The sequence below is a fragment of the Prionailurus viverrinus genome, chromosome B1 (genome assembly GCF_022837055.1).
Source record: "Prionailurus viverrinus isolate Anna chromosome B1, UM_Priviv_1.0, whole genome shotgun sequence".
NCBI lineage: Eukaryota > Metazoa > Chordata > Mammalia > Carnivora > Felidae > Prionailurus > Prionailurus viverrinus.
Window position 1 is genome coordinate 77,103,988 of NC_062564.1, and position 25,082 is coordinate 77,129,069.

At 34.3% G+C, this 25,082-nt stretch overlaps 1 protein-coding gene across 6 annotated transcripts in view; it reads left to right on the forward strand.

The window, feature by feature from the left end:
• The window catches only part of LRBA (LPS responsive beige-like anchor protein), a 787,622-nt gene that overhangs the window by 461,289 nt on the left and 301,251 nt on the right, over positions 1–25,082 (forward strand). For 4 of the 6 annotated variants that reach the window (XM_047856873.1, XM_047856874.1, XM_047856875.1 and 1 more), the window contains one exon: positions 22,303–22,463. In XM_047856873.1, coding sequence (XP_047712829.1) covers positions 22,303–22,463 — 161 coding nt within the window. The remainder of the gene's footprint in view (positions 1–22,302; positions 22,464–25,082) is intronic. The other 2 variants (XM_047856876.1, XM_047856877.1) reach the window with 1 other exon arrangement.

Here is a 25,082-nt window from a genome sequence, read left to right on the forward strand (position 1 = left end):
TGCACCCTCATGTTTATTGCAGCACTATCAACAATAGCCAAAGTATGGAAAGAGCCCAAATGTCCATCAATGGAGTATTACTCAGCAATCAAAAAAGAATGAAATCTTGCCATTTGCAACTATGTGAATGGAACTGGAGGGTATTATGCTAAATGAAATTAGAGAAAGACAAAAATCCTATGACTTCACTCATATGAGCACTTTAAGAGACAAAACAGATGAACATAAGGGAAGGGAAACAAAAATAATATAAAAACAGGGAGGGGGACAAAACAGAAGAGACTCATAAATATGGAGAACAAACTGAGGGTTACTGGAGGGGTTGTGGGAGGGGGGATGGGCTAAGTGGGTAAGGGGCAGTAAGGAATCTACTCCTGAAATCATTGTTGTACTATATGCGAACTAATTTGGATGTAAATTTTAAAAAATAAAATTAAAAAAATAAAAAACCCCAAGAGAATCAAATTAGAAATCAGTGACAAAAGATAATAGAAGAACTATGTATTGTTAACTAAATAACACACTTTTAGATAATCCGTGGGTCAAATAGGAAGCCTCAAAGAAAAAGAATACATTTAACTTAACACAAAAACATAGCATTTGGGGTTTGTAAGATACAACTAAAGCAGTGCTGAGAGAGAAATTTATATCATTTAAATGCATATATTAGAAAAGAGAGTCTCAAATAAGCAATTTAACCTCTACCTCAAGAACCTAAAAAATAAAGTTGAAACAAACTCCAGAAGGAAGAAAATAACAAAGGGTAGAAATTAATGAAGTTGAAAACAGAAAAAACAGTAGAGAAAATCAATGAAACAAAGAGCTGTTTTTTTTTTAAAGAGCTTTTTTTTGGAAAAGATGATTTAAGTTGATAAACTTCTAGCAAGTGTGACAAAGAAAAAATGAAAAGATACAAATTGCCACTACTAAGTAATAAACAGGGGATATCACTACAGGTCTTAGAGAATCAAAAGGATAATTTAGAATGGTACAAACAGCTCTGCACTCAAAATTTTGACAACTTTGAATAAATGGGTCACTTCTTCAAAAAACACACACTACCACAACTTCCCAATATGAGATAGATCATTAGAAAGGCTCTCAACTATTAAGGAAATTGAGTTCATAGTTTAAGAACTTTCCCCCCAAATCTCCAGGCACAGATGATTGCACTGGGAAATTTTATTGAAAGTTTAAAGAATTACCACTGTACAGTCTCTTCCAGAAAACACAATAGACAAAAATATCTCCGAATTTATTTTATGAAGCTATTATTGCCCTGATACCAAACCAGACTAAGACACTACAAAAAAAGAAAACTATAGACCAAGATCCAAGTTCTGGTTCAACGTTTGTTGTAATGTAATTCTGCATTGTACTACTACAAGATGCTACTATTGTGGGAAACTGGTAATATGTAGAGATCTTCTTTATTATTTCTTATAACATGTGAACCTAAAGTATTTCAAAATAAAAAAAATTCGCCTTCCAAAAAAACAAAAACAAAACAACAACAACAACAAAAAACTGTAGCCCATTTTTACCTTGACTTTGAGAACAAAATCATTTTAACTTCAAATAGATCAACTTCATTTAGATCTAGGAATGAATGATTAGGATAAATTTGGTGGACTTTTAAAAGTATATGCTAGATGCTGGGCATTGTGCTAGAAGTTGAAGATTTTGTACAAAGTGAAAAAATACAGACCATGCTATGAATCTTAAAACATAATAGTATTGCAGATGTACAAGTAGTTACAATGTACTATTACACTCTTAACAAAGGAAATAAAATTATGTTTGAGCATGTATAGCAATAAGAAATAGACTCATTGAGTTAAAAAGTATAGAATTTGAAATATAGACAGACCCATATATATGAGTTGTTGTGCTAAGCTTGTAAAAATATCTTGCACTTAGAAGTAAGTATTTAATGTAAGCCCTCATAGTGAGATTCTGAAGACTCACTAAATTTTTTCTAAGTAATTTGGAGTTAAACAGGTGTTAAGCTTTGCTATACTTGATAAAGATCTATTTCATTCCCCCTGAGAATGATTCAAATCTTCATGGAGAGAAGAAACAGCCACATCAGCTTCCAATTGTCAAAATTCAGTTTTTAAAAACTCAAGTCTTTTTCCCAGTGGGTTTCCAGATTGAAGAACATATGGACTCTATCTTCTGAGTAAAATACTTTCATTTTCCTTTTGAATTACTTTTAAGACTTCACCCTGATATGAGAAGTGTAAAATGAAACCATAAGGTATTTAAACAACATCTACCTCTCTCTCTCTGTGTGTGTGTGTGTGTGTGTGTGTGTGTGTGTGTGTGTGTGTTTTCAACTTGGATTGATAATAATTTTATAAAATTTAGAAATAGTGCCTTCTCTTTTAAAATGTAGTGCATTTGTTTTCAGGTACGGTTGCATTTATTTTTCCAGGAAATGAAACTGTGTACAGGGTTTTCTTGGTGTTAGTCTCAAATATGATTATTTTGTTTATTTTAGCGAATTTTAAGAGGATATTTAACTTTTTGATTTGACCTGCTACCTTGGGATATATACCTGTTTGCTGTGAATTTACTAGGTAGTCAAACAGTATTTTAATACTTTTGTGACCAAATAAATGGTATAACAGACTAACAGTTTACTTAGTATTTGTAGTAAAACTAATAAGCTGAAAAGGATATAACAAAAGAAGTTTAAATCAGCATAGCTTATTTCTGATTGAGAAGATCAGGACTAAAAAGATGGTCTTTTATTGAGAAGTTGCAACTAATTTCTTTTATACAAATTTATTTTAAACTTTGGCATTTATAGCTTTTAACTTTTATCTTTTTTTTTTTTTTAAATAGTCACTTCCCCAAATCTTGGGAGTTGAAAGGGAAGAGCCACAACTCAAACAACTTAATTTTCCTATTTCCTAATAAAAACAACATTGAGGGATTCTCATGAACCCTTTGGAACATTTCTATTTTTCATTTATATTTTTATTAGCCTACATAATCCTTATTTACTAAAAAAATGCCTCTTCTGTGGCAAGATTTCTTTTGAGATAGTCATTCAGACAGATAAGGTTGTAAATGATAGGAGAATGGTTTGCTTCTTTTTTTTTTTTTCCACCATGCTGTATATCCCTTGCCCAGCACATGTAACCAAATGAATGAAATAGAATAATCAAAGGTAAACTTTTAACTACAATAATTTGAAAAGGTGTTAATAGGAGTATAAAGGCAAGAATGTAAATTCTCTGTGGGGAACCTTCCAACAGTGCATTTTGATGTGGTAGTGTTCCAGTAGGAATAAGAGGTAAGCTTTAGTGACTATAGCAAAGAACTTTTAGAACAAAATGGATGTGTAACCTGTGTGGCTACTTCGTACCCCAGTTAAAATATATGAAAGCTCTGGCACCGACATTAAGTTAACCTGATTTAGTAGTGCTGTTTGTTACTCCTTTTAAATGTGTACCCTTCCGCTTTTCCATTTATAGCCTTATTTCTCAATCTATATTAATAATGTGATTATATACTATTCAGTGTTTTATTACTAAAAATTATTTGGTTCTTTGTCAGTTTCTTTTTTGAGACAGTCCATATTTTAGTTATTGAGATTAATATAGATAGTAATGTTCCTTATTAGAGCTATTTCAACTCCCATTAATGAATTTTTAGGGACCATTTCTTTTAGTTTTTCTCTTCCTTTACAAAGTTGAATATTGATGCTGAGTATGAATATTGAAGTACAAGCCCTAATTAATAAACTTGCTAGCACAATACACTAAAATCCATGCCTCTGCAGATTAATGAATCAAATATAAATGAACCCTTAGAAGTGTATGCAGCCTTTATGATTTTCATCTTTTTGTCTTTTCAAATTATACTTATTCTCACCTAGAGTATTCTGTTGTTGTGTCCAGATCTAGTAGAATCTCCTTATATTGCAAAATTCTATGATATTTATTTAGTGTTATTTGTTAGGACTGTTTGCATTCATGCTTTTTTTTCCCCCCAAAATGTTTATAATATGCTGTGTCCAGTATAGAATATGCTTGAAGAATTTTGGAAGATTTGTTTCTTTGCTGGGTTTCTCTTCTCTCACTCTCTCTTGAATTCACTTTACTCAGGCTTTTTTTTTTTATCCTTCTACTGAAACTGTTCTTTTCAAGGTCACCTTTTTGTATTGCCGTATCACATAGTCACTTTTCAATCTTCATCTTTCTTGACTAATTGATACTCTTCAGTATGTCTTGAGTACTGCCTTCTCCTTGAAATACATTTCCATTTGGCCTCTGGGAATCCATATTCATCTGATTTTCCTCCTGTCAAGGGCCTCTTCAGAATTCATTGCTGGTTTCTCCTTATTTTGTCAGCCTCTTTATTATTGGGGTTACTCAGGCCTAGGTCTTTGGAGTATTCCTTTTCTCTTCTCTGGCTCTCCTCACTTACCTTAAGATCTTAGCCAGTTCACACCTGTCTGTATTTTATAAGCAAGATATTTTGATTTCGCCCAGATTATATCTCCTGAGAGGTCCTTTCCTTTGAACTCCACACTCATATTCAATTGTCTACTCAACATCTCTGTTTGGATATTTGTATTGTTTGTAGCAATGTAAGCTGGTTTAATAGTTAAATCCCCAAATTTCATTCAGTGGCTAGCCATAATAGAACTTTTCTTTCTTTCTTTCTTTCTTTCTTTCTTTCTTTCTTTCTTTCTTTTAATTTTTCTTTAACGTTTATTTATTTTTGCGACAGGTCACAAGTGGGGGAGGGACAGAGAGAGAGGGAGACACAAAATCTGAAGCAGGCTCCAAGCTCCCAGCTATCAGCACAGAGCCCAACATGGGGCTCCAACTCACAGACCTCAAGATCATGATCTGAGCCAAAGTCCGTTGTTAAACTAAGCCACCCAGGTGGCTCTAGAACTTCTATTTCTCTAAAGGCTTTTTTTTTAATGTTTACTTTTGAGAGAGAGAGAGAGACAGAGCACGAGTGGGGAATGGGCAGAGAGATGGAGACACAGAATCCAAAGCAGGCTCCAGGCTCTGAGCTGTCTGCACAGAGCCCGACGCCGCAAGGCTCGAACTCATAAACTGTGAGATCATGACCTGAACCAAAGTCAGACTCTTAACTGACTGAGTCACCCAGATGCCCCTAGAACTTTTATTTCCTTTTTCATATAAAATAAAACATAGATATTTGTGATGGGTGATTTATAAAGCTCCATTATCTTTAGTTCTTGGCTTCTAAGATTGCCAAGTTCATCTACATCAAGCCAGTGGAAGGAGCATGGACAACTGTGTATTGAAAAGTTTATAGGCTATGTTTGGAAGTTGTTTGTATCATTTCTGTTCATTTTTCATTGGCTAGAGCTTAATCATATGGCTATGCTTAATTGCAAGGGATATTGGGAAATGTGGCTTAGCTGTGTGCCTAGGTAGAAGAGGAAAATTGGCTTGGTAATAGCCCTTTCTTCCACAGATTTCTAATAGGAACCCCAAACATTATATGTTTATCTGATATTCTTCATCAAAACCTATTTTCCTCATTCTCTCTCATCTTTGTTAATGTATTTGTCTAATTCTGAGATCAAAATCCTTATAATATCATTGTCTTCTTTCTTTTCATACCCTATATATGATATGTCAGCATGTCCTTTTGACTCAATCTTCAAAATATACCCAGAATTCAGTAATTTCTCACCATGTCTATTGCTGTCACTTGTTTCCAGACATCATCATCTTCTGGATTATTGTAAAAGTCTACAAATAGATCTTGGCTTTTAATATAAACCTCCCACTTGCACCCAGGCTTCTGCAGTAGCCAGAGTGACCATGTTAAAACATGGAAGATTATGTAACTTCTCTGCTTAAAATATTTGAATGTGCTCCTCATCCTCTTAACAAGTCTTTGGTCTCTACTTACACTATAACTCTTCATCTATCTAGAATGGCCTCTCTGCATTTCCACGATCTCACCATGTGGGCCTTTGGATTTACATTGTCCTTGCCTGAAATTTTCTAAGATATCTGCATAACTGATGTTTTTACTTCCTTTAGGTCTTTCTCAGATGTTACTTTCTTCTAGAATCCTTCCCTAATCATCTTATTTTAAATTGTCCCCTACTCCTCCTGTAATATTTTTTGTTTCTTTTTCATGTTTCATTTTTCTGTGTGGTATTTATTACCATCTCTGGCAGATAGGCTAGCTGATTATCATAGTTTCATTCTGTCTTAACATAGTGTAGAGCTATTGCTGGGAAATGGCTACTCAAGTGGGGATCACATTTCCTGTGTGGAGTCCTATGACTTGGTAAGACCAAAGGAATGTGGGTAGAGGACATGTATTGTCATTTCTGGGCTGAGTTGATGTAGCATCTAGTGGACTGTTAATATGTTCTATTCCTATCTCTACTCAGCTTCAGGACTTTGATCTAGTTTTAGGCCTGTTTCATTGCATATAACATTTAATTAACTTTGTACATCATATACTTTGGAACCCATTTTATTTTGAATAAATTGCCTTATGTCCTTGAACTTTTCTCTCACACCTTATTTATATATTGCCTACCTTGTGTCACAGAGAATTTTTAGACAAATTTCAACAACAAATTAATAAGATAAATCAGAAAAATAGGAAATTTAAAAATTAATTTTGAAAACTGTCATCTTGCTTAAATTATTCCAATAACATCCTTACTTACGTTCTCATTTCTGATATTTCTTCTCATCTAATTTTTATACACTTCCCAGAGTTATTATTCTATAGTCACAATATTTGCTTAAAATGCTTCAGTATCTCCCCATTGCTACAGGACAAAACCCAATTCTTTAGCATGACATGGATGGTGTCAGGAGCTCAGCTGATCTAGGAGAGTATCAGAGTAGCTGATTGAAACCACAAACCAAAAATGAAGGAGTAAGCCTATAATAGCTTACTGTGGTGGTATGTGCAACAGTCTAAAACTGCAGGACCCCCTTGTTCCATTTTTCCTAATGAAATGTTGCAGTGGTCAGTCGAATCAGTGTGAATCATCATAGATCAGTATAGATGTGGGGTCATCTCACTGTTGAGAGAATTCCGAACAAAAGGCTCCAGAGGTTTTATGGACCATGCAGTTGAAAGAAGGAGAAGGGGAAGGGCTCAGGGTGAACTGAGTGAGAGTGGGGAAGGTGTCTTCAAGAATTCCCTTTCTTCCTTCAGTAAGAAGACCTGGGCAGAGGGCCTGAAGAGGATCTCTGCCCAAAGCTTCAGATAAAGAAACTTTGGGATGAAGGTGCAGGGGCTAGGAATGCAATTATGCTAAGAACATGATTGGCCATTGGGGCCTGAATCCTTGAGTACAACTTCCTTCAGAGACTGGAGTGCATTGGCTATACACTAAGTCTGGTTTGGGGCTGTGGAGGGCAGATTTCCCCCATGATGTTTGACAGATAAGGCCTGTGTAACTAACTGTGGTCAGTCCTGAAAAAAGTCATACATAGGTTTTCAACCAGGAGTTGAATTCCTCAGATGATTCTCTGTGATCTGGACCCTTCCTATTCCTGTGGCTTCTTTGGCTCCTTCTTGCCTGTAGTGTCGCAAAATTCTAGAAATCTTTCAGTTTAGCATACACCCAATTGTTTCTTACTTCTTTGGCTTTGTGAATGCTGTTTCCTCAAAGAATGTTTTCCATTTCTTATTCTCCTGTTTAACATCTGTTAACTCTTTGATTCAGTTTGTGAGTTGCTGCCTTCCAGGAACCCTTTTATTACTTTGGATAATGCCCCTCTATTGTGTTCCCAAGGAATGTTGTGTATATATTATAATTGTCTCTTCATATATCTGTTTCTTCCATTGTACTATGAGGTCCTTGAGGGTAAGGACTCTTTTTATCATCAAGTAACACTCTAAGTCTCCAGGTCCTTGTACATTATTGGCATTCAGTAAGTGTTTGTTGATTAAATGAGTGACTGAATGAGTGAAATATAAACTCATTAGTTTTTCATCCCTGTCTTTTATGGTATGGCCAGGCCCCAACAATTCTTTTCTGCCTCATTTTCTGCTGGGGCCAACCAAAAGGACTGCTTCCAATTTTCTGACCTCTATACTTTTGGTGAAAAGCCTACAATGCCATCTTCTTCCCTGTAGATCAGTTGAAACTTGACCCCTTCTTATGGATCTTTTTCAAAAATCTCTTGCTCCTTAAAGCATTTCCTGATCTCTTTAAAACATATGTGATCACTTACTCCTTTTTTTCGATCTCCAAAGCTCTGAATTTTTACGTTTCCTAGGGCATGGATCTTAATGCCATATAATTCATTGTTTGCTTATTTTATCCCGTGTATTAGATTGTAAATGCCTTGAAATTAGAGACTTTTTTTCCTTGTATGAATACCCCATATAGCACCTCAACCTTTCCAAATAATAGTGGGCTCTTGAAAAATACTTGTAAATGAATGCAGCCAAGCCAAACGGAACTGGTCATTGAGAGCCAAATTGAAATGTAGTAAAGAAAGAGAGGAAAATAAATCACTTCAGATTGTGAATAATTGCTTCAAAATTGAAAGTACTGTAAAGTTTCTAGGAGATGACAGCCACTATTAAAAGAAGTGGCTTCCAACTGTCTTAAAAACCTGGAAGTGTAACATAATAAGCCCTTTTGTCCCAGTGGATGAGGAGCACATACTTTTCACTAATTTATCTAGCTTGTAAAGCAAGTATATAATATTTTTCTTTTATGCTTACTATTTGCTTTCACCAGTGTTTTCCTGAGAGTTTCGGATTAAAGGCAGGAAGTGGTGTTGTGTTTTGCTGGGTTCCTACTGCATTTAAGCCTTTAAATTATTTATTTAAAGGTAAAAATATCATACTAGAGCAGCTGATACTTCTTTGCTATTTTTTCCTGTTGTCCTATGACAACTATCTTAACAACAACAACAAAAATGTGATATAGGGGCTCAGTTTGAGAGAAATGAGGTCCTAAATGCCAAAACAGTGGTTCTTGGCTCTGATATTCCTTTATATATATGCTTATAGACCATTTAGTGCTTCCATATTTGGGATAAGTGATTGGAGCTACTAGAAACATTCAGTGAATATAAACAGTTTCCAGGCTTTTCAAATTCTTATCTGTACTACACAGTAGTTAGTATTTACCTTAGTCTTACTTATCCATTAAAAAGCAACAGAGCCTTATAACCCCTTACCCCCATTCCACCAATCTAATAGCTAGTCAATTTGGGAAAAATTATGCTATTTTCTAATTGTTCTTTATTGTAATGTGTGATAGAAGTTTTTCATATAATTTATAAGAAGTTTTTGGTTCCATTGAGACCAAAGGAATGTTTAAACTTTACAGTAATTTGCCATAATGAATATATTAATGAGCCTAATATGAAAATGCTTCCATAGCAGTATGGAAGTAGCATTATTAAAAATTTTTTTGGGGGGCGCCTGGGTGGCGCAGTCGGTTAGACGTCCGACTTCAGCCAGGTCACGATCTTGCGGTCCGTGAGTTCGAGACCCGCGTCGGGCTCTGGGCTGATGGCTCGGAGCCTGGAGCCTGTTTCCGATTCTGTGTCTCCCTCTCTCTCTGCCCCTCCCCCGTTCATGCTCTGTCTCTCTCTGTCCCAAAAATAAATTAAAAAAAATTTTTTTTTGGTAATAGAAAGTCAGAGATGTGAGGTCTAACTCTGTTTCTTAGTAATAAAATTAGGATTTAATTTGTTATTCTGGGATTATATTCCTAAATTAAAGTGTTGTTTTGATCATTAAAAAAGACCACATGTAAAATTCTTACTGGAGTGCCTGATATTATGGGCAGTCAGTCATTTTTAGTTACCATCCCCTTTCCAGGAGTACAGTGTAACATATTTCTCAAAAGAATGAGGTCCTGTCTTCCTGAGTCTTCAGATCGTTCTCTGCATGCATATTGTCCAGCCCTGTGTCTCATTACTAGAGTAAGCCTATAGATTGAAGACTGAAGACAGTCTTCAAATACAGTGTAAGCCTCCATTCTTTCTTTTTAGGCTTGTGTTAGTTCAAGTTGGAAACTCATAATATTAAGTAAAGGGGCTAGATACATTGATTAAACAGATATATTGATTAATTCATTGGAAAACCAATGAATCCTCAATATTAGTGGTGTAGAAAGCAGGGTAAATTTGTTTTCTCAATAAGTCAATGTCTAATGAAGCTTATACATATATATGTAAGTATATATAATGTTTATTTATTTTGGGGGGAGAGAGAGAGAGAGAGAGAGCACTAGCTGGGGAGGGTCAGAGAGAGAGAGGGAGAATCTGAAGCAGGCTCCAGGCTCTGAGCTGTTGGCACAGAGCCTGACATGGGGCTTGAACTCACAAATTGTGAGATGATGACCTGAGTTAAAGTTGGATGCTTAACTGATTGAGAACCCTAAATGAGCCTATATTTATTTTTTGAAGTCCAGAAAGATTATAGGTTTATCATTCTTATCCAACCCAGATATTCTTACCAGTCTACTCATTTGCCTTAACTTTCCTTATTTTGACCTGCCAACCAAATCAGTCCTAAATCTTGAGTGAGTTTTGCTAGCTGCTTTATTTTACTCTTGTTCTTAGATTGCTGAGTATAGCTGGGAGGCAAAAATCACAGTTGTACAGATTAGTGCCACTCTAGATGAATGGTTTCTAATCTCAGACCTTTGTAACTACTTAGCCATCCTTAAACTTGCTTTTAGTCAGCTTTCTTTCATAATTCCCGAAGGCAGTTCTTCTAATTGTTATCTCTCTATTCTATTCTTCTGTTAAAAACTTGTTATTGAGTAGAGAAAATAGAAATAATCAGGCCAAAATCAGATCTTCAGTTTTTCTTCTTTTGAACCCTGAACTATTAAAAGTACAGAGCCTTACATCCTTCCATCTTGTCACAGAGAAGAAGGTGACTTTTTTCACTTCCAGGGTAATTGCACTCTTTTCACAGGATCACACCTCTTCTTTCTACAGTGCTGCTTGCACTTACCCTACTCCCCCTTGTCATCTTGTTTTTTTTTTTTTTTTTAATTTGGTCTTTTCCCTTTGCAAACATGCTTACATCTATTCTTTACTCTCTTAAAACTACCATCCCATCTCCCTAGTTCCTTTCAAAGTCAGTATTAACTATCTCCACCACAGCATGTGTTCACTACTCTCTGATTTTCCTTTCACAACTGTAATCAAATTGCTAATGGCATCACCAGTAATCCATATATCTGTTAGATGGTTTCATAGACAGGTAATAGAAAACCTGGCTCTAAGTGAAGTGAAATTCTTCTTTAAATTGTGAAAAAAGTATATTATCTTTTATTATATGAAGTGTAGAAGTGTTAAGTCTTGGGGGGCAGGTCTTTAACTCCATTTTTGTACAGTTCTTTCAATTTTATGTCTCTGGGTATGTAAACTTTTACCCCACTCTCTCTTCTTCACAGTTGTATTATAATTGCCAGCAACTGGGTCTAACATTTCCTTGTTTCAACTCATCAAGAGAAAGGGAAAACTAGTATCTCAACCACTAAATAAAAGTTTCGCATTTCAAGTTGGTGAAAAATGATTGCCAGGCAAAAATTTTATGCAGTGATTGGTTTAGAGCTAGATTTTAGAACTAGTCAATTCAGTGATTGGTTTAAAGCTAGATCTGGAACCAATGACTGGCAAGAATGACAAGATTGTCCTAATTGTCTTAGAGTCAGCTTTCCTTAAGTCATCCAACCATTTAGGAAGTGATATCTCAACAAAATTATAATTGTTAGGAAAGGATAATTAGGAAAATTGCACTTCTCAGGAAAGAGGAAAGGGGAGAGAAGTGAATAATAGTTAAGTAACCAAGTGAATGCTTCAATTTTCTAATTATAAAACCTAAGATCCACCCACCAATCACAAAATTCTACATATTGTATGATTACATTTATATAAAATGTCCAGCATACGGAAATCTTTATTAAAGAAAGAAAGTAAGCTAATCATTGCCAGGGGCTTGGAGCTAATCATTGCGGGGGGCTGTTAAAGGGAATATTAATCAGGGCTTTCTTTTCTTTCTTTCTTTCTTTCTTTCTTTCTTTCTTTCTTTCTTTCTCTCACGTTTATTTTTGAGAGAGAGAGAGAGAGAGAGAGAGAGAGAGAGAGAGAGAGAGAAAGAGAGAGACAGTGTGAGCAGGGGAGGGGCAGAGAGAGAGGAAGACACAGAATCTGAAACAGGCTCCAGGCTCTGAGCTGTCAGCACAGAACCTGACTTGGGGCTTGAACCCATGGACCGCGAGATCATGACCTGAGCCAAAGTCAGACGCTTAACCTACTGAGCCACCCAGGCACCCCATGTTTTTATTTTTAAATCATGGTTGAAGTAGCTGGTGATACCACTTGAACACATGCTTTACCAAAATAATGGCATGTAGAAGTAGCCAAATACTTAAATTCATTACTAATTAAAAATAATACCTTATATTTACATAGCATTTTACTGTTATTGAAGCCATTTCACAACTCCGTTTCATTTGATTCATCACTGCAACCCTATGAGGTGGGCTTTAAACAAGTTACAGTTATTTCATATAAAGCAATAGAAACCCAAAGATGATCAGTGATTTATGTAGAAATCATAGATCTAGTATATGGTGGGGCTAAGGTGATTAATTTTAAGTCCTTTTAAATAAATGAAGCCAAAATAGTTTTATATCATATCCAGAAATTTTAAAGATTATTGGCTTTTAATATAAATCACTCTAAAACTTTAGTTATTATATATCTTATATGAATTAATTATAAATTTTATTTTAATAGTCTCTGGGGATGTTTTTTTATAAATAACATATTCTCATAGCCCTTAGGCTCTCCATAAAATTCCAATATGAATAAAAATGTCTTTTATCAATGCCTTACAGTTTGTCTTATTTTAAATTTAGTCCAGACTTTAGAAGATCCAGGCCAGAGCAGACACATTCACCTACCTTCTGCCCTGCATACTGTGAAATATTCTGTGTGTCCATGTCAAGGAAGGAAAAATGGGAAATAACTGGTATGGGGTATGGGATTTCCTTAGTGGAAATAAACATATTTTAGAATTAGATTTTGGTGATGGTTGCACAACTCTGTAAGTATACTAAAAACTATTGGATTGTACACTTTGAACAGGTAGACATTATGATGGCATATAAATTACATATCTTTTTTTTAATATTTATTTATTTTTGAGAGAGAGAGAGACAGAGCGTGAGTGGGGGAAGGGCAGAAAGACAGGGAGACACAGAATCCAAACCAGGCTCCAGGCTGTGAGCTGTCAGCACAGAGCCCAATGTGGGGCTTGATCTCAAGATCAGGGAGACCATGACCTGAGCTGAAGTCAGACACTTAAACTGACTGAGCCACCCTGGCACACCTAAGTTATATATCTTAAAACACAAAAACATAAAAGCTTTCCTTCATTCTTCATCCTTATAAACATTTTTTAAAAAGATTTTATTTGGGGGGCGCCTGGGTGGCTCAGTCAGTTGAACCATACATCAGCTCAGGTCATGGTCTCACGGTTCACTGGCTCTAGCCCCACGTCAGGCTTTGTGCTGGCAGCATGGAGCCTTGTTGGGATTCTCTGTCTCCCTCTGTCTCTGCCCCTCCCCTGCTCGTGCTCTCTCGCTCTCAAAAATAAACATTAAAAAAAAAAGTCTTCAAAGGATTTTATTTTTAGGTCACCTCGGTGGCTCAGTTGGTTAAGCATCTGACTGCGGCTCATTTCATGATCTCATGGTTCGTGAGTTCAAGCCCTGCGTTGGGCTCTGTGCTGACAGCTCAGAGCCTGGAGCCTGCTTCTGATTCTGTGTCTCCCTCTCTCTCTGCTCCTCCCCCGCTTGTGCTCTTTCTCTCTAAAAATAAATAAACTTTAAACCAATTTAAAAAATATATTTTTAAGTAACCTCTACACCCAACGTGGGGTTCAAACTAAAACCCTAGGGTCAGCCTCTCATGCTCCACCAACTGAGCCAGGCAGGCACCCCATCCTTCTAAACATTCTTATGCAGAATTCAGTATTGGCTGCCCACCCACTTCTGTGCAGAGTCTTTGCTGCTTTGTCTTTTTTGGCACTGTTCTATTTTGGTTCTCTTATTATCTTGATTATAGGGAACATTTTCTTCTCTATTTAAGTGATCCTTTCATCTGCAATTTTTTTAAATATTGGAATTTCCCAGATTTTATTTTCACTTTTCTCCTGTCCTTTCAATATAGTTTTCTCTGGATCTAGCACATACTTAGCTCTCAGTAAATTTTTGTTAGATGAATATCTAAGTTCCTCACTCCCAACACTGCTCAGACTGCTTTTTGAGTTCCCAAGTTCTAGTGATTAGTTATTAGACATTTCTGCCTAGACATTCTTAGGTGTCCAGGACATGATTCTCCCAACCACAGCTACTTAACCTACATCATTTCAGTTAAATAGTATCTTTACCCTTTTATCACAAACCTCAGTTTTGTTCTCATTATCTCCTTTTTCCTAACCTTCCATATTGAATGTCTCACAAAATCTTATCTCTTCCCCTTCAGATAGATCACTTGAATCTTAGCTTTAGCCTCCATCCCCACTGCCTTTTTTTATATCGCTGCCACATAACATAAAGCTGATCATATTAGTTCTCTATTGAGAAAGCTTGGTTGTCTGTTGAGTATAAGATGTAAAGATTACTTTAGTTAATTATACAAGCCCTTTTTAAATCTGGTTCTAAACCTATATTTCCTGACTTAGCTTTTGCCACTCCTAAGTTGCCTTGAAATGATCTTTGTTACCCAAACTTCTTAAGATAAAGGTGCCTTTTTATGTCTTTATGCCACTGTCCATGCTCTTTCCTCTGCTTGGAATGCCTTTTCCATTTTGCCCAGCAGACTCCTGTTTATCATTTAAATTTCTTTAAAGATTCAGCTTGTTCATTCCTTAATTGGTTATTTATTAAGTGCCTCCTTTGTTCCACTTACTGTGCTTGGTCAGTGAATTAGATGGACACAAACGCTTGTCCTCATGGAACTTACAAAATAGATCCTCATTAAAACCTTAATGAAATCCTCAGTCCTCTCAGGCAGGGTTAATTAGAACTTTGATCATAGCTATAATGGTATCCAGTGAATTTCTAGAGGAAATGTTATGTGAAAGCTCATAGGCTTTGAAGCCCATAGACTTATTATTTACTACTTATGGGTAAGACTTCGTTTCTTCTTTGTTTCTTTAAAATAAAAATAACAGTATCTAGTTATGGCAGTGTTGTTGTGAGACTTGGTAATAATGTGTTCAAAAGAATACAGTATCTAGCACAGAGTAGTCCAATGGAATAAATGCTATTTTATTTTATTTTAATTTTATTTTATTTTGAAAGAGAAAGGCAGGGAAGAGCAGAGAGGGAGAGAGACAGAATCCCAAGCAGGCTACCCACTGTCAGTGCAGAGCCCAGTGTGGGACTGAAACTCATCAACTGTGAGACCATGACCTAAGCCAAAACCAAGAGTCAGATGCTCAGCCAACTGAGCCACCCAGGTGCCCCAAATGCTGTCTATTTTAAGTTGTATTATTTTTGATATGTGATGATTTTTTTTATCCTGATTATAACATAAAAAATTATAAAAGCACAACTTATATGGATGTACCAAGACTGGTTCAGAGTTGGCACTAAATAGATGTTCGGTGAATTACTTTTTTTTAATCAGATTTTTGGAGAAAATAGATCAGATTTGTCTAAATAGTATGGCTACTCAGGTGAGTTTGGGGATTCTAGTATTCAAACATTGTTTAATTTTTTTTGCATTTGTCTTTTGTTAGAGTTTTAATTGGTAGGACAATTAACACTAGATTGTTATTTTCTTATAATTTTGCTTACCTCTTGGTAAAAATGCTAAGTGAATAAAGAAATGATTAACAGGCTAATAGGAGCTAGGAAAACTATGGGATTGTTTCTTAAACAATTGTTACACAATTATATTTTTATAAAATATTCTAAGTAAATAACTAGTTGAAGATGGGTATCTACATGTCTCTAAAAGCTAACAGAGAATTACATTGAGTAGTACCACAAAGAAATTCATGACTACATAAAATATAGTTTTACATAATTAAATAGTATATACAATTTTCTAGTGATTCTGTATCAGGTCTCAGTAAAGAAAGAATTATGCTTTAGAAGATGTCTCTCTCCTGTTGGATCTGTGTAGTTGAAGGGTTTTTTTTTTTCTTTTATTTTCATTAAGACAGCACAGTGCATAGATCACCTGCATTTGAGTTATAGTTGGTACTTGGTAAATAGAGGCTTTAGTTAATATTCTTTCTATCTATCTGCATGAAGGCACAGTAGATTTCAGTTTGTGAGATAAAGCATTCTCTTTTATTATGTGATACCCTATAGTACCTGAACATTATTTCACCAAGATTTATGCAGAAAGTGAAACCCTTCTAGAACATAAGCACTTTTATCTTCTAGCTGACAGTACAATGATAATGTCTACTTCTTTTTAGAGGTTACCATTTGTTTAAGTTGTAACTAATATCTAGCATTAATTTTTAATCTAAAAATATGGAAATGAAAGCGAGCCAGATACAGGAATTAAAAAAACAGGTAATATAAAATTTTTAGAACAAAATATGAGGTACTAAAATTGACTAGTATTTAGAACTTTTCTTCTAGCCAGAAGAATTCATTGCCGACTTTTGTTAAGACTATCAAGATTTATCAGATATTGTCACAAGGAAGTGGGTAAGATGGAAGATGGGACATTTTTCTAATATAATTTCATTGTGACAGTTTTTCTCTTTAAAACTAGCATTCTTTTATTGATGGAGATCCAAGTTACATGAAAATGACACTAAAAACAGTAAGATGGCAAACATAGGTGTATCTCACTAATTTGAATAAGTGTCAATACAATTCGGTTATGCAATAATTGGAATACATACATAGCTACTACTCATTTTAGTAATTAATGCTGTTTTACTATAACAGAATAATATCAAAAGTTGCTTTAATAAATCAATTATGAACTTAATGATTTCAGTGAAATAAATATTAATGTTTCTTTTTTGTTTTTTGTTCTTGATTATTTTCTTTTGTATATTGAATTTTGCCTGTTTTTTTTATTTTTTCACAATGTCAGTCCTGGTCTGAACACCTTTTCTGCTACTGATAGTGTTTGAAGGGCCTTGTTCTGTTCTTTTTCCCCAAGATTACATTTAACTCTGGGAGAGAAAGGAAGGAGTCTGAACATTGTATGGAGAGGGAAAAAGATAAAGTGTTCTCATAACACCCTATCATTCTAAAGGCTGTTCATATAGAAATACAAAATGAGCATTGCACAACTCCAGGAGTATCATACAAATCTTGATGTGAACACTGCCCGCTGGAGTTGTGCAGTTTACTAGCTCTGCTAGTAAATAGAGCTCTGCTCTATTCCAAACAGTTTTTTTGTTTTTGTTTTTTTAATGTCCATTTATTTTTAACAAAGAGCACATGAGTGGGGATGGGGCATAGAAAGAGGGGACAGAGGATCCCAGGCAGGCTCTGCTGACAGCAGAGAGCTCGATGTGGAGCTCGAACTTATGAACCATGAGGTCATGACCTGAGCCGAAATCTGACACTTAACCGACTGAGCCACCCAGCTCCCCCCTTACACAAAGTTTTTTTGAATTCTCATAATTTTTACATCTGTCTTCTCCATGAGGCCAGGGATAATATCTTATTAATCTTTGTATTCTTAGCAGCTGGCTCAAGGTAAGAGTCAATCAGTTTTATTAGAAAATGTTTTAGGATTCTAGTTCCATATTCATCCATATATACATTACTAATTGGCTAATTGGCTTGCCATATTTTTCGCAAAAAAATTGAACTTTATAAAGTCTTCTGGGGACTCCTGGGTGGCTTAGTTGTTTAAGCGTCCGACTTCGGCTTAGGTCACGATCTTGGAAGTTGGTGAGTTCAAGCCCTGTGTCAAGCTCTGTGCTGACAGCTCAGAGCATGGAGTCTGCTTCAGATTCTGTATCTCTGTCTCTCTGCCCCTCCCTAGCTCATGCTCTGTCTCTCTGTGTCTCTATCAAAAATAAATATATATTTTAAAAAATTTGAAAAAAATAAAGTCTTCTAATTTACATGTGAAAAATAATAGATTATTTATAGTTGAGCCATTTAAATATTACAGGAAGAAAGTGTATCATACTTTAGTTACTGATTCACTGTTTTGCCACTGCCCTTTCCACCTGATTCTCATTTGGGTCATACTTAATTCATTTGTTTCACCTCATCAAATCACTAACCCACACTTGAGATCAGAAAGGGAATTAATAGACTATTAATGTTTGAGTTTATTTCCCTCTAAGATATATTTCAACAATCTATTTGATTCTGTTCTTATAGAACAGAAAATACATATTCTATATATTAAAATGGCATTGTTTTATATTCTTTTATGTAGATTGCAATGATGTATTAAAGGTGTATGTTACAAACACATAAGTGTAAAGTTTTTTTAAAAGGTAGAAAGGCAGTTCATTGACTTATAATTAGAAAAAGACAGTTATACTTTCATTGTAATTTTAATCTCCGATTTTGAAATTAGGTCATAGAATTGGGGGAAAATATTTAGAAAGAAAAGTTAGAACATTTAATTTTAGTGTCATCCACAACTTTTCGAAAACATGTGTATTTCTATTAGTTAAAGATTTTAGACTTGGAGGTTATGTACTAATAGGATACCTAAGTACAGCGCCTACAGCACCTTTTATACAGAAGGTTTTATTTCCAGATCTTATGTGGTAAGATTTAATTACCAGTAGAAGTGATACAGATAATATTTGTGAATTTGGCATCATGTTGTATTAATATAATTTTTTGGATAGGTACAGATATATAAAGGAATATAGTGATTCAGATATATATACCTGTAAACTCTCAGAATAAGTAATTTCTCATCTTAACCATGATTGTATTTGGTCAACAGTTTCTGAATACCTGATGTTTTTAAAATTTTTTCTAGCCATGCCATTGATGATAACTCTAAAAATATACAATAACTTATTTAGTTAATTCATAACCTTATGGGAAGACAGTTGTCTTGATTATGCCAAATTTGATAATTTCTTATCCTCTTTCCTCTACAAGGGGCTTTTGGGGAGGGTGTGGAAGTATTTCTTAAACGAGAGTGCAGTGTTTATGTGAATGATCAAAACTTACAGAAAGTTGGTGAGTGAAACCTACACATTCTCCTTTCCAATACTGTTCTAAAGTGACAAAGCATGCCTCATTTTTTCAGTGATAGAACTTAATACTAAGAGTGTATATTATTGGAGGATTGGAGGGATAAAACGTTGGTCTGTTCCTATGTAAATGACTTAAAACATGCTAGTAATTACCCTTATTTGAAAAAAATGAGTGTGACTTTTCCCCCAAAGAACATGTATTACTCGCAGCATCAGAAACTGGATGATAAATGCTGTTTTTTTCCAAATGAGGCTAATAGCTATTCGATTATGAGTAAGTTCCTTGAGGGTTTGTATCCTATATCACCTGAAGCAGTGCTTTATAATGAAGAGACTCTCAAGAAAATATATTGAAATTGTTGTGCTCTCTGGGTGATTTTTGTAATACATTCTAGATTTGCGCTCTGAAATAAGTGATTTTTGCTTTGTCTTCAGATGATTTTAAATTGTTCCTACTTGTATTGAGAAAGGTAGTCTGAGTTTTAGCTTCAGGATATTGTAAACATTATCATGCTGAAGTATAAAGTTCTTTATTGGGTTTTTTTTGGATTGTATCTAAGTATTTTAAAATTTTTGATACTACGTATATGTTTGAAGATGAAACTTACCTTAAATATTTTTCTACCGTACGAACAAATTCTTAGTTCCTGATATATTGGGGCTTTTGTTTTTGCCAGTTGTCACCACTGAGACCAATTTTGTTAGTATTAAAGAGCACAAAAATAAATATCATAGTTCTATTTCCTCATAATTTTGATTATTACTCTTGTAGATATTGTTTGAGTTACTTGCTAATTTGTGAATCATTTTAAAATTCCTCTGGTTTTTCTACTATCTGACAAAAAATATTGCTCACGTGCTTTAGTAGCCGTTGGATTTGACTTTACCCTCATGCATTATACTAGAACGCATTGTTACCTAATTTAGTAATAATTTTGTAATAGCAGCTTAACATCTCTTATAATTTTAATTGTTATCAAGAAAAATGATATCATTTAATTTGACTCAAAATTCAGAAGGATGGATGAATGACAAATTAATAATTTACCACCTTTGCATAATACTGAAGCACAGAATATTAGAAGGATTGATGGCAGAAAAGGTTAACAAATTTTAGCAGCTTTCATTAGCTTTACATCGTCATATGTTTGTGGTGCTGACTGAAATAGGCTTTGTAGGAGATCTCAGTCTAGGGAACTAATTACTTGTGCCGATTGCCGCACTGATGAATAGACCCTCATTGTATCATTCCCCTGAAGACGAGGAGCAGCCTGTGATTCACGACTGCATCCTGGCTGATATTTGATAATAATTTTAACAGATAAATGTAGGTAGGCAGAATGATGAAGTGCCTATCCAAGCTCCATGACTATCAAAGCCATACATGTAGCCATCTGTGTACCGTCTTTTCCCCTTTCACCTAAGGAGAATTTTATTAATTGAGTTCAAACAACTGTTGTCTTTTGCTTATTATGTGTGTATTCTGTAGGTGCTTCTTACTTGTTTTTAAATGGTATTATAATAGTTTTCATTTAAACTGTAGACAGCAGTATAAAAAAGAATAAAAGAGCTTTTTAATTTTTATTTTTGAGGACTGCCGTTCTAACAGTTTTTTTGCATTCCATTTGATTACATTATATCTCCTCTTTGGGCATGATTAAAATCAACAAAGGACATTTTTGATGTTCTCATTGTGTCCCCGGCTTTCTCATAAAAGACCATTGGATTTCTATTATTTTTAAACATATCTTCTTTCAATAATGTACTGTTTGTTGTCTATGCTTTTATTAACCTGAGATAATTTTTAATCTGTAAAGGACTTATTTACAAATCTGTTTTGAATTTTTTAAGATAACATCTCTAAAACATCAAAATAAGAGTTCCTTTTAAGTATTTTGGGACTGTCAGTTGGTCAAGACTACTAATATGTCAAAGCTGACAGGTACAATTTTATTAGCTCATGAAATACAAGTGCAATTTTATTTTGTATTAGTCATTCCTTACAGAAGTTTTGATGATGAATTTTTTAATTGTTGAAGCTTAGAAATTTTCATGTTGTGTATCTTTAGTGAATAAATGTATTGTGCAGATTTTTTTTTTACTGTAACGGAAAAAACTTCATAGTAGTATTTTCCTTATATTTTCCACCATGCTAGATTATGATTAGTTAATAAGAGGGAGAGTTGACATTTATATATTGCCATATAAAAGATCTACATAATTGGGGAAAATATAGTAGAACCCTTTAAAAAATACATTTCCAAAAGTATGCTTTTGATATAGCAATTATTGCACATCATATAGCATGTAGTTTTTAATTAAATATAAAAACACACTACATAAAACAGAAATCCAATCTGATTTGCTTGAAAATAGATTGCTATTTCACTCTATAGGAATGGTTTATTTAAAAACAGTAAATGGAAAAGAAATGCATTTTCTTGTGTTGTTCTAAGCCTCAGGGGCTAAATGTAATGAATATTTTAAGAGATTATTTTAATTAAATTCCTGCACATCTAAACAGAGTAATATTTTATTATCACATACATAACCATGTAACTGAGATATTCATTAAAGTTAACACTTTCTGGACCAAGAATTCATGGTATGATTTACTGACCTTGTGCAAAAAGGCACAAATTAGGAAGAAAAATGAAGGGGGACAGACTTTGATTAATATAGGTAATGCTATACCATATTTATAATAGCCTTTTCCCTATTCTGGTTTATAAATGCAGCCACAGAGAAAGGTGCCCTGCTGAGGCTGAAATGAGGCTGAAATCAGAGCACATGCCACTAGAGTGTGGGGAAACTGATCACACTGTCAGCAATTCATTTTAAAATGATGTATTTAGTGCTCATTTCACCTTCCAAGAAAAAGGAAAAGGAGTTCCTTAGACTGGAAGGTGATATTGTTATTTTCAAGGACATACCTAAGTTAAAGATTGCAGAAAAGGGGAGTGTGAGGTGGAAGGAGAATTAAGAGGAAGGGGAGGGGAAAAAAAAAAGGCAGAGCAAACAAGGAGAGCTTTATGCAGAAATTCAGTGCTACCACGCTGTTTGATAATTGCTAACATATGTGGCTTCTCTGTTTCATTGTAGTCGTCCTCGTGAGTTCTGGCGCCTTGACCACTGGGAAGATGACTTGCGGCGCCGGCGACGATTTGTGCGTAACCCTCTAGGATCGACACATCCTGAAGCGACACTAAAAACAGCCGTGGAGCATGGTCAGTGTATAAACCACTCCTTGCCAATAGCAGCAGGTACAGTACTTGGTAATGAAGAGCATAACTTCATTATTACAAGGCACTGTAAAATGGTCTATGCCACATCTCATAGTTACTCACCCCAGAAAGAGAAGTTAAGTTTTTTACAGTTAGTGTAGGTTCCTATTAAATTATGGTGTCAAGAGGATTTATTTATTATGTTACACATGCAAAACTTACTTAACGCAGACTCTTTGTTTCAGAGTAGGAGGATAAAATATTTCTCTTTTTAAGCGACACATTCAGCTTTGAGTAAATTAATCCAGGACGCCTGCCTTCAATCCATGAATATCAGAAACACAGCATTTACAAACCAAATAGGTTTCCAGGTTCTGCTGTGTGTATATGGTTTTCCCTCAACCATGGTATTTTAGCATGAGATTATGAAGTGGGAGAGATGGTAATAAATGTCCAAGCGCCCAGATACTTTCTGAGCCTTGATTTGTAGATGGGTGTGATGGATGGCTCCTGGAAAAAGAGAATAGACATTATTTTCATATGTTCCCATTCTGCATCATCTTGTTATCAAAGCTTAACAAAACATTTTTCCTTTTTTGATATAATGCATATCACTGTGATTCAGATTAGGGAAAAGCCTGATGAGCAAATTGGAGAAAACTGAAAAAGCCTTTGGATTTAATAATATACTCTCTCGGATCATAGGGTTTCACTTAATATTTTATCCCTTTGAAATCCAATTAAGATACATTGATTAAGGGGGGGGAAGCTCCTCTCTACATTAAAATAATTTTGATTTTATAAAATGTAAATTGGTTATTTTTTAATAAGATAGTTTTAATTCCCTTTTTTCAAGGTATTGGTTTAACACGCATCAGTTTATGGTTAAATGATAGTATGTAGTATACAAAATAAATGTGAAATTACATTCAATAAGGATATTAAGAATTTAGATTAAAAGTCTGTGATCTTAGGTTTGGCCTCAGTCAGGCAGCTTAACCTCTTGCACTCAGCCTTAAAGAGCCATTTCTGGAAGAAAATGTCCACAATATGTCATCAGATATAACACCAAATGTGACATCAGTCCTTTAAAATAAATGATCATACAGAGAATAGTCAATAACAAAGTGATCTAAAAGCAATAATAGTCTGAGGGCCCTACATCTTCAACTACAGGAGGTGGGGAAGAAGAAATAAGATGTAGAATTAATTAGGCCACTTTTGCTTTTAGGGTTCATGTGCTTTTTATGTGGTACTATAGATTTCACAGTTACATATATTTTTTCCTTTCTTTCTTTCTTTTTTTTTTTTTTTTTTTTTGCTTTTGGCTAATGACTCTTACATTAAAAAAAAAATCAGCCTTTTTGCAGTTTTATACTTTTCAATCAAACAGATGTTACTATGTGAACTTAAAATTTAATAAGTACCTTTCTGTCTTCTTAACTCATTTAACATTGAGTTGTGAAGTCTGAAGTCTATCAGTGACAATAAAAATGTTTTTATGAAAATTTTTCTTTTTATATCTGGAGACAGGGACTTGTTTTCTAAAACTGATACATAGGCAATCTGTTAATCCTTTATTTGGAGAGAAATATCAATAACTGAATTTAAAATTTGTGGTATAGATTTAATATGGAGCTTATTAAAATCCATCATTAACCAAAAATAATACATGCAACCATTTTGGGAAATTACAGAATTTTACATAATAAATAAATTTGATTTCATTGTTACCGAACTTTACCTTTTAAAATACTATTATGCCACCTTTTTGTGTTGCCAGGAAGCTGGTTAAAAAAAAATATTTAGTAAGCATTGCAGTGCTTACTGTCTTTTAGAACTTTTTTTATCCTGTGTAGAATTCACTCTAATGACTCCAAACAGTAATTGAAAAGTTAATATAATATTTATTAAATTGAGGGAAGTAAAATTAAGCACTTTATGTAATTCCATCTTATTTGACAATATTGTACATGGATCTTACAGTGATTAAAATACTCTGAAAGGTTGAAAACAAAAATTTAAATATGAAATATATGCTTTTAAAAACTAAATGTGGAGGAGATGCTTCAGTGGTCTTCCACTTAAGGAGATATGTAATATTTAATATAACATTTTTTGATAAAATATAAATCTTTTGTTGTCATACTTTGTATATATTTTTTATTTTAAATAATGAATATTAGACAATGGTTTTAAAACTCAGCACATAGATTGTACAGTGGTATAGTTTCATATCAGCATAGTTTATGCTAATTCATTATGTAAGTCAAGAACTTAAGTTTTTAATTTTTTATTAAATAAAGCATCTTATAGGTAACATCCAGTTTTAATTTTGTGTTAATTATGAAACTCATGCGCCTTTATCCTTAATTTACTAACAGTGAGGAAGTTAATGAAAATAAACATATTAAAAATCAAGTTAGCAAAACAAAACAGTTGATGTGATCAAAAAGCAGTTGAAACTACAGAATCTAGTATGGATAAATACTATGCTTCAGTGTTGAATTTGAATATTTAAAATAGGTATTATTGAGGATAGTGTGTCAATTGTATACTGTTCTAGGACTTCTCACTTTTATTTATAATTGATTTAACTAAGGAGACAGGATGTTGTTTAATGCAGATTCTTAAAACATCACAAACTATATTATTATT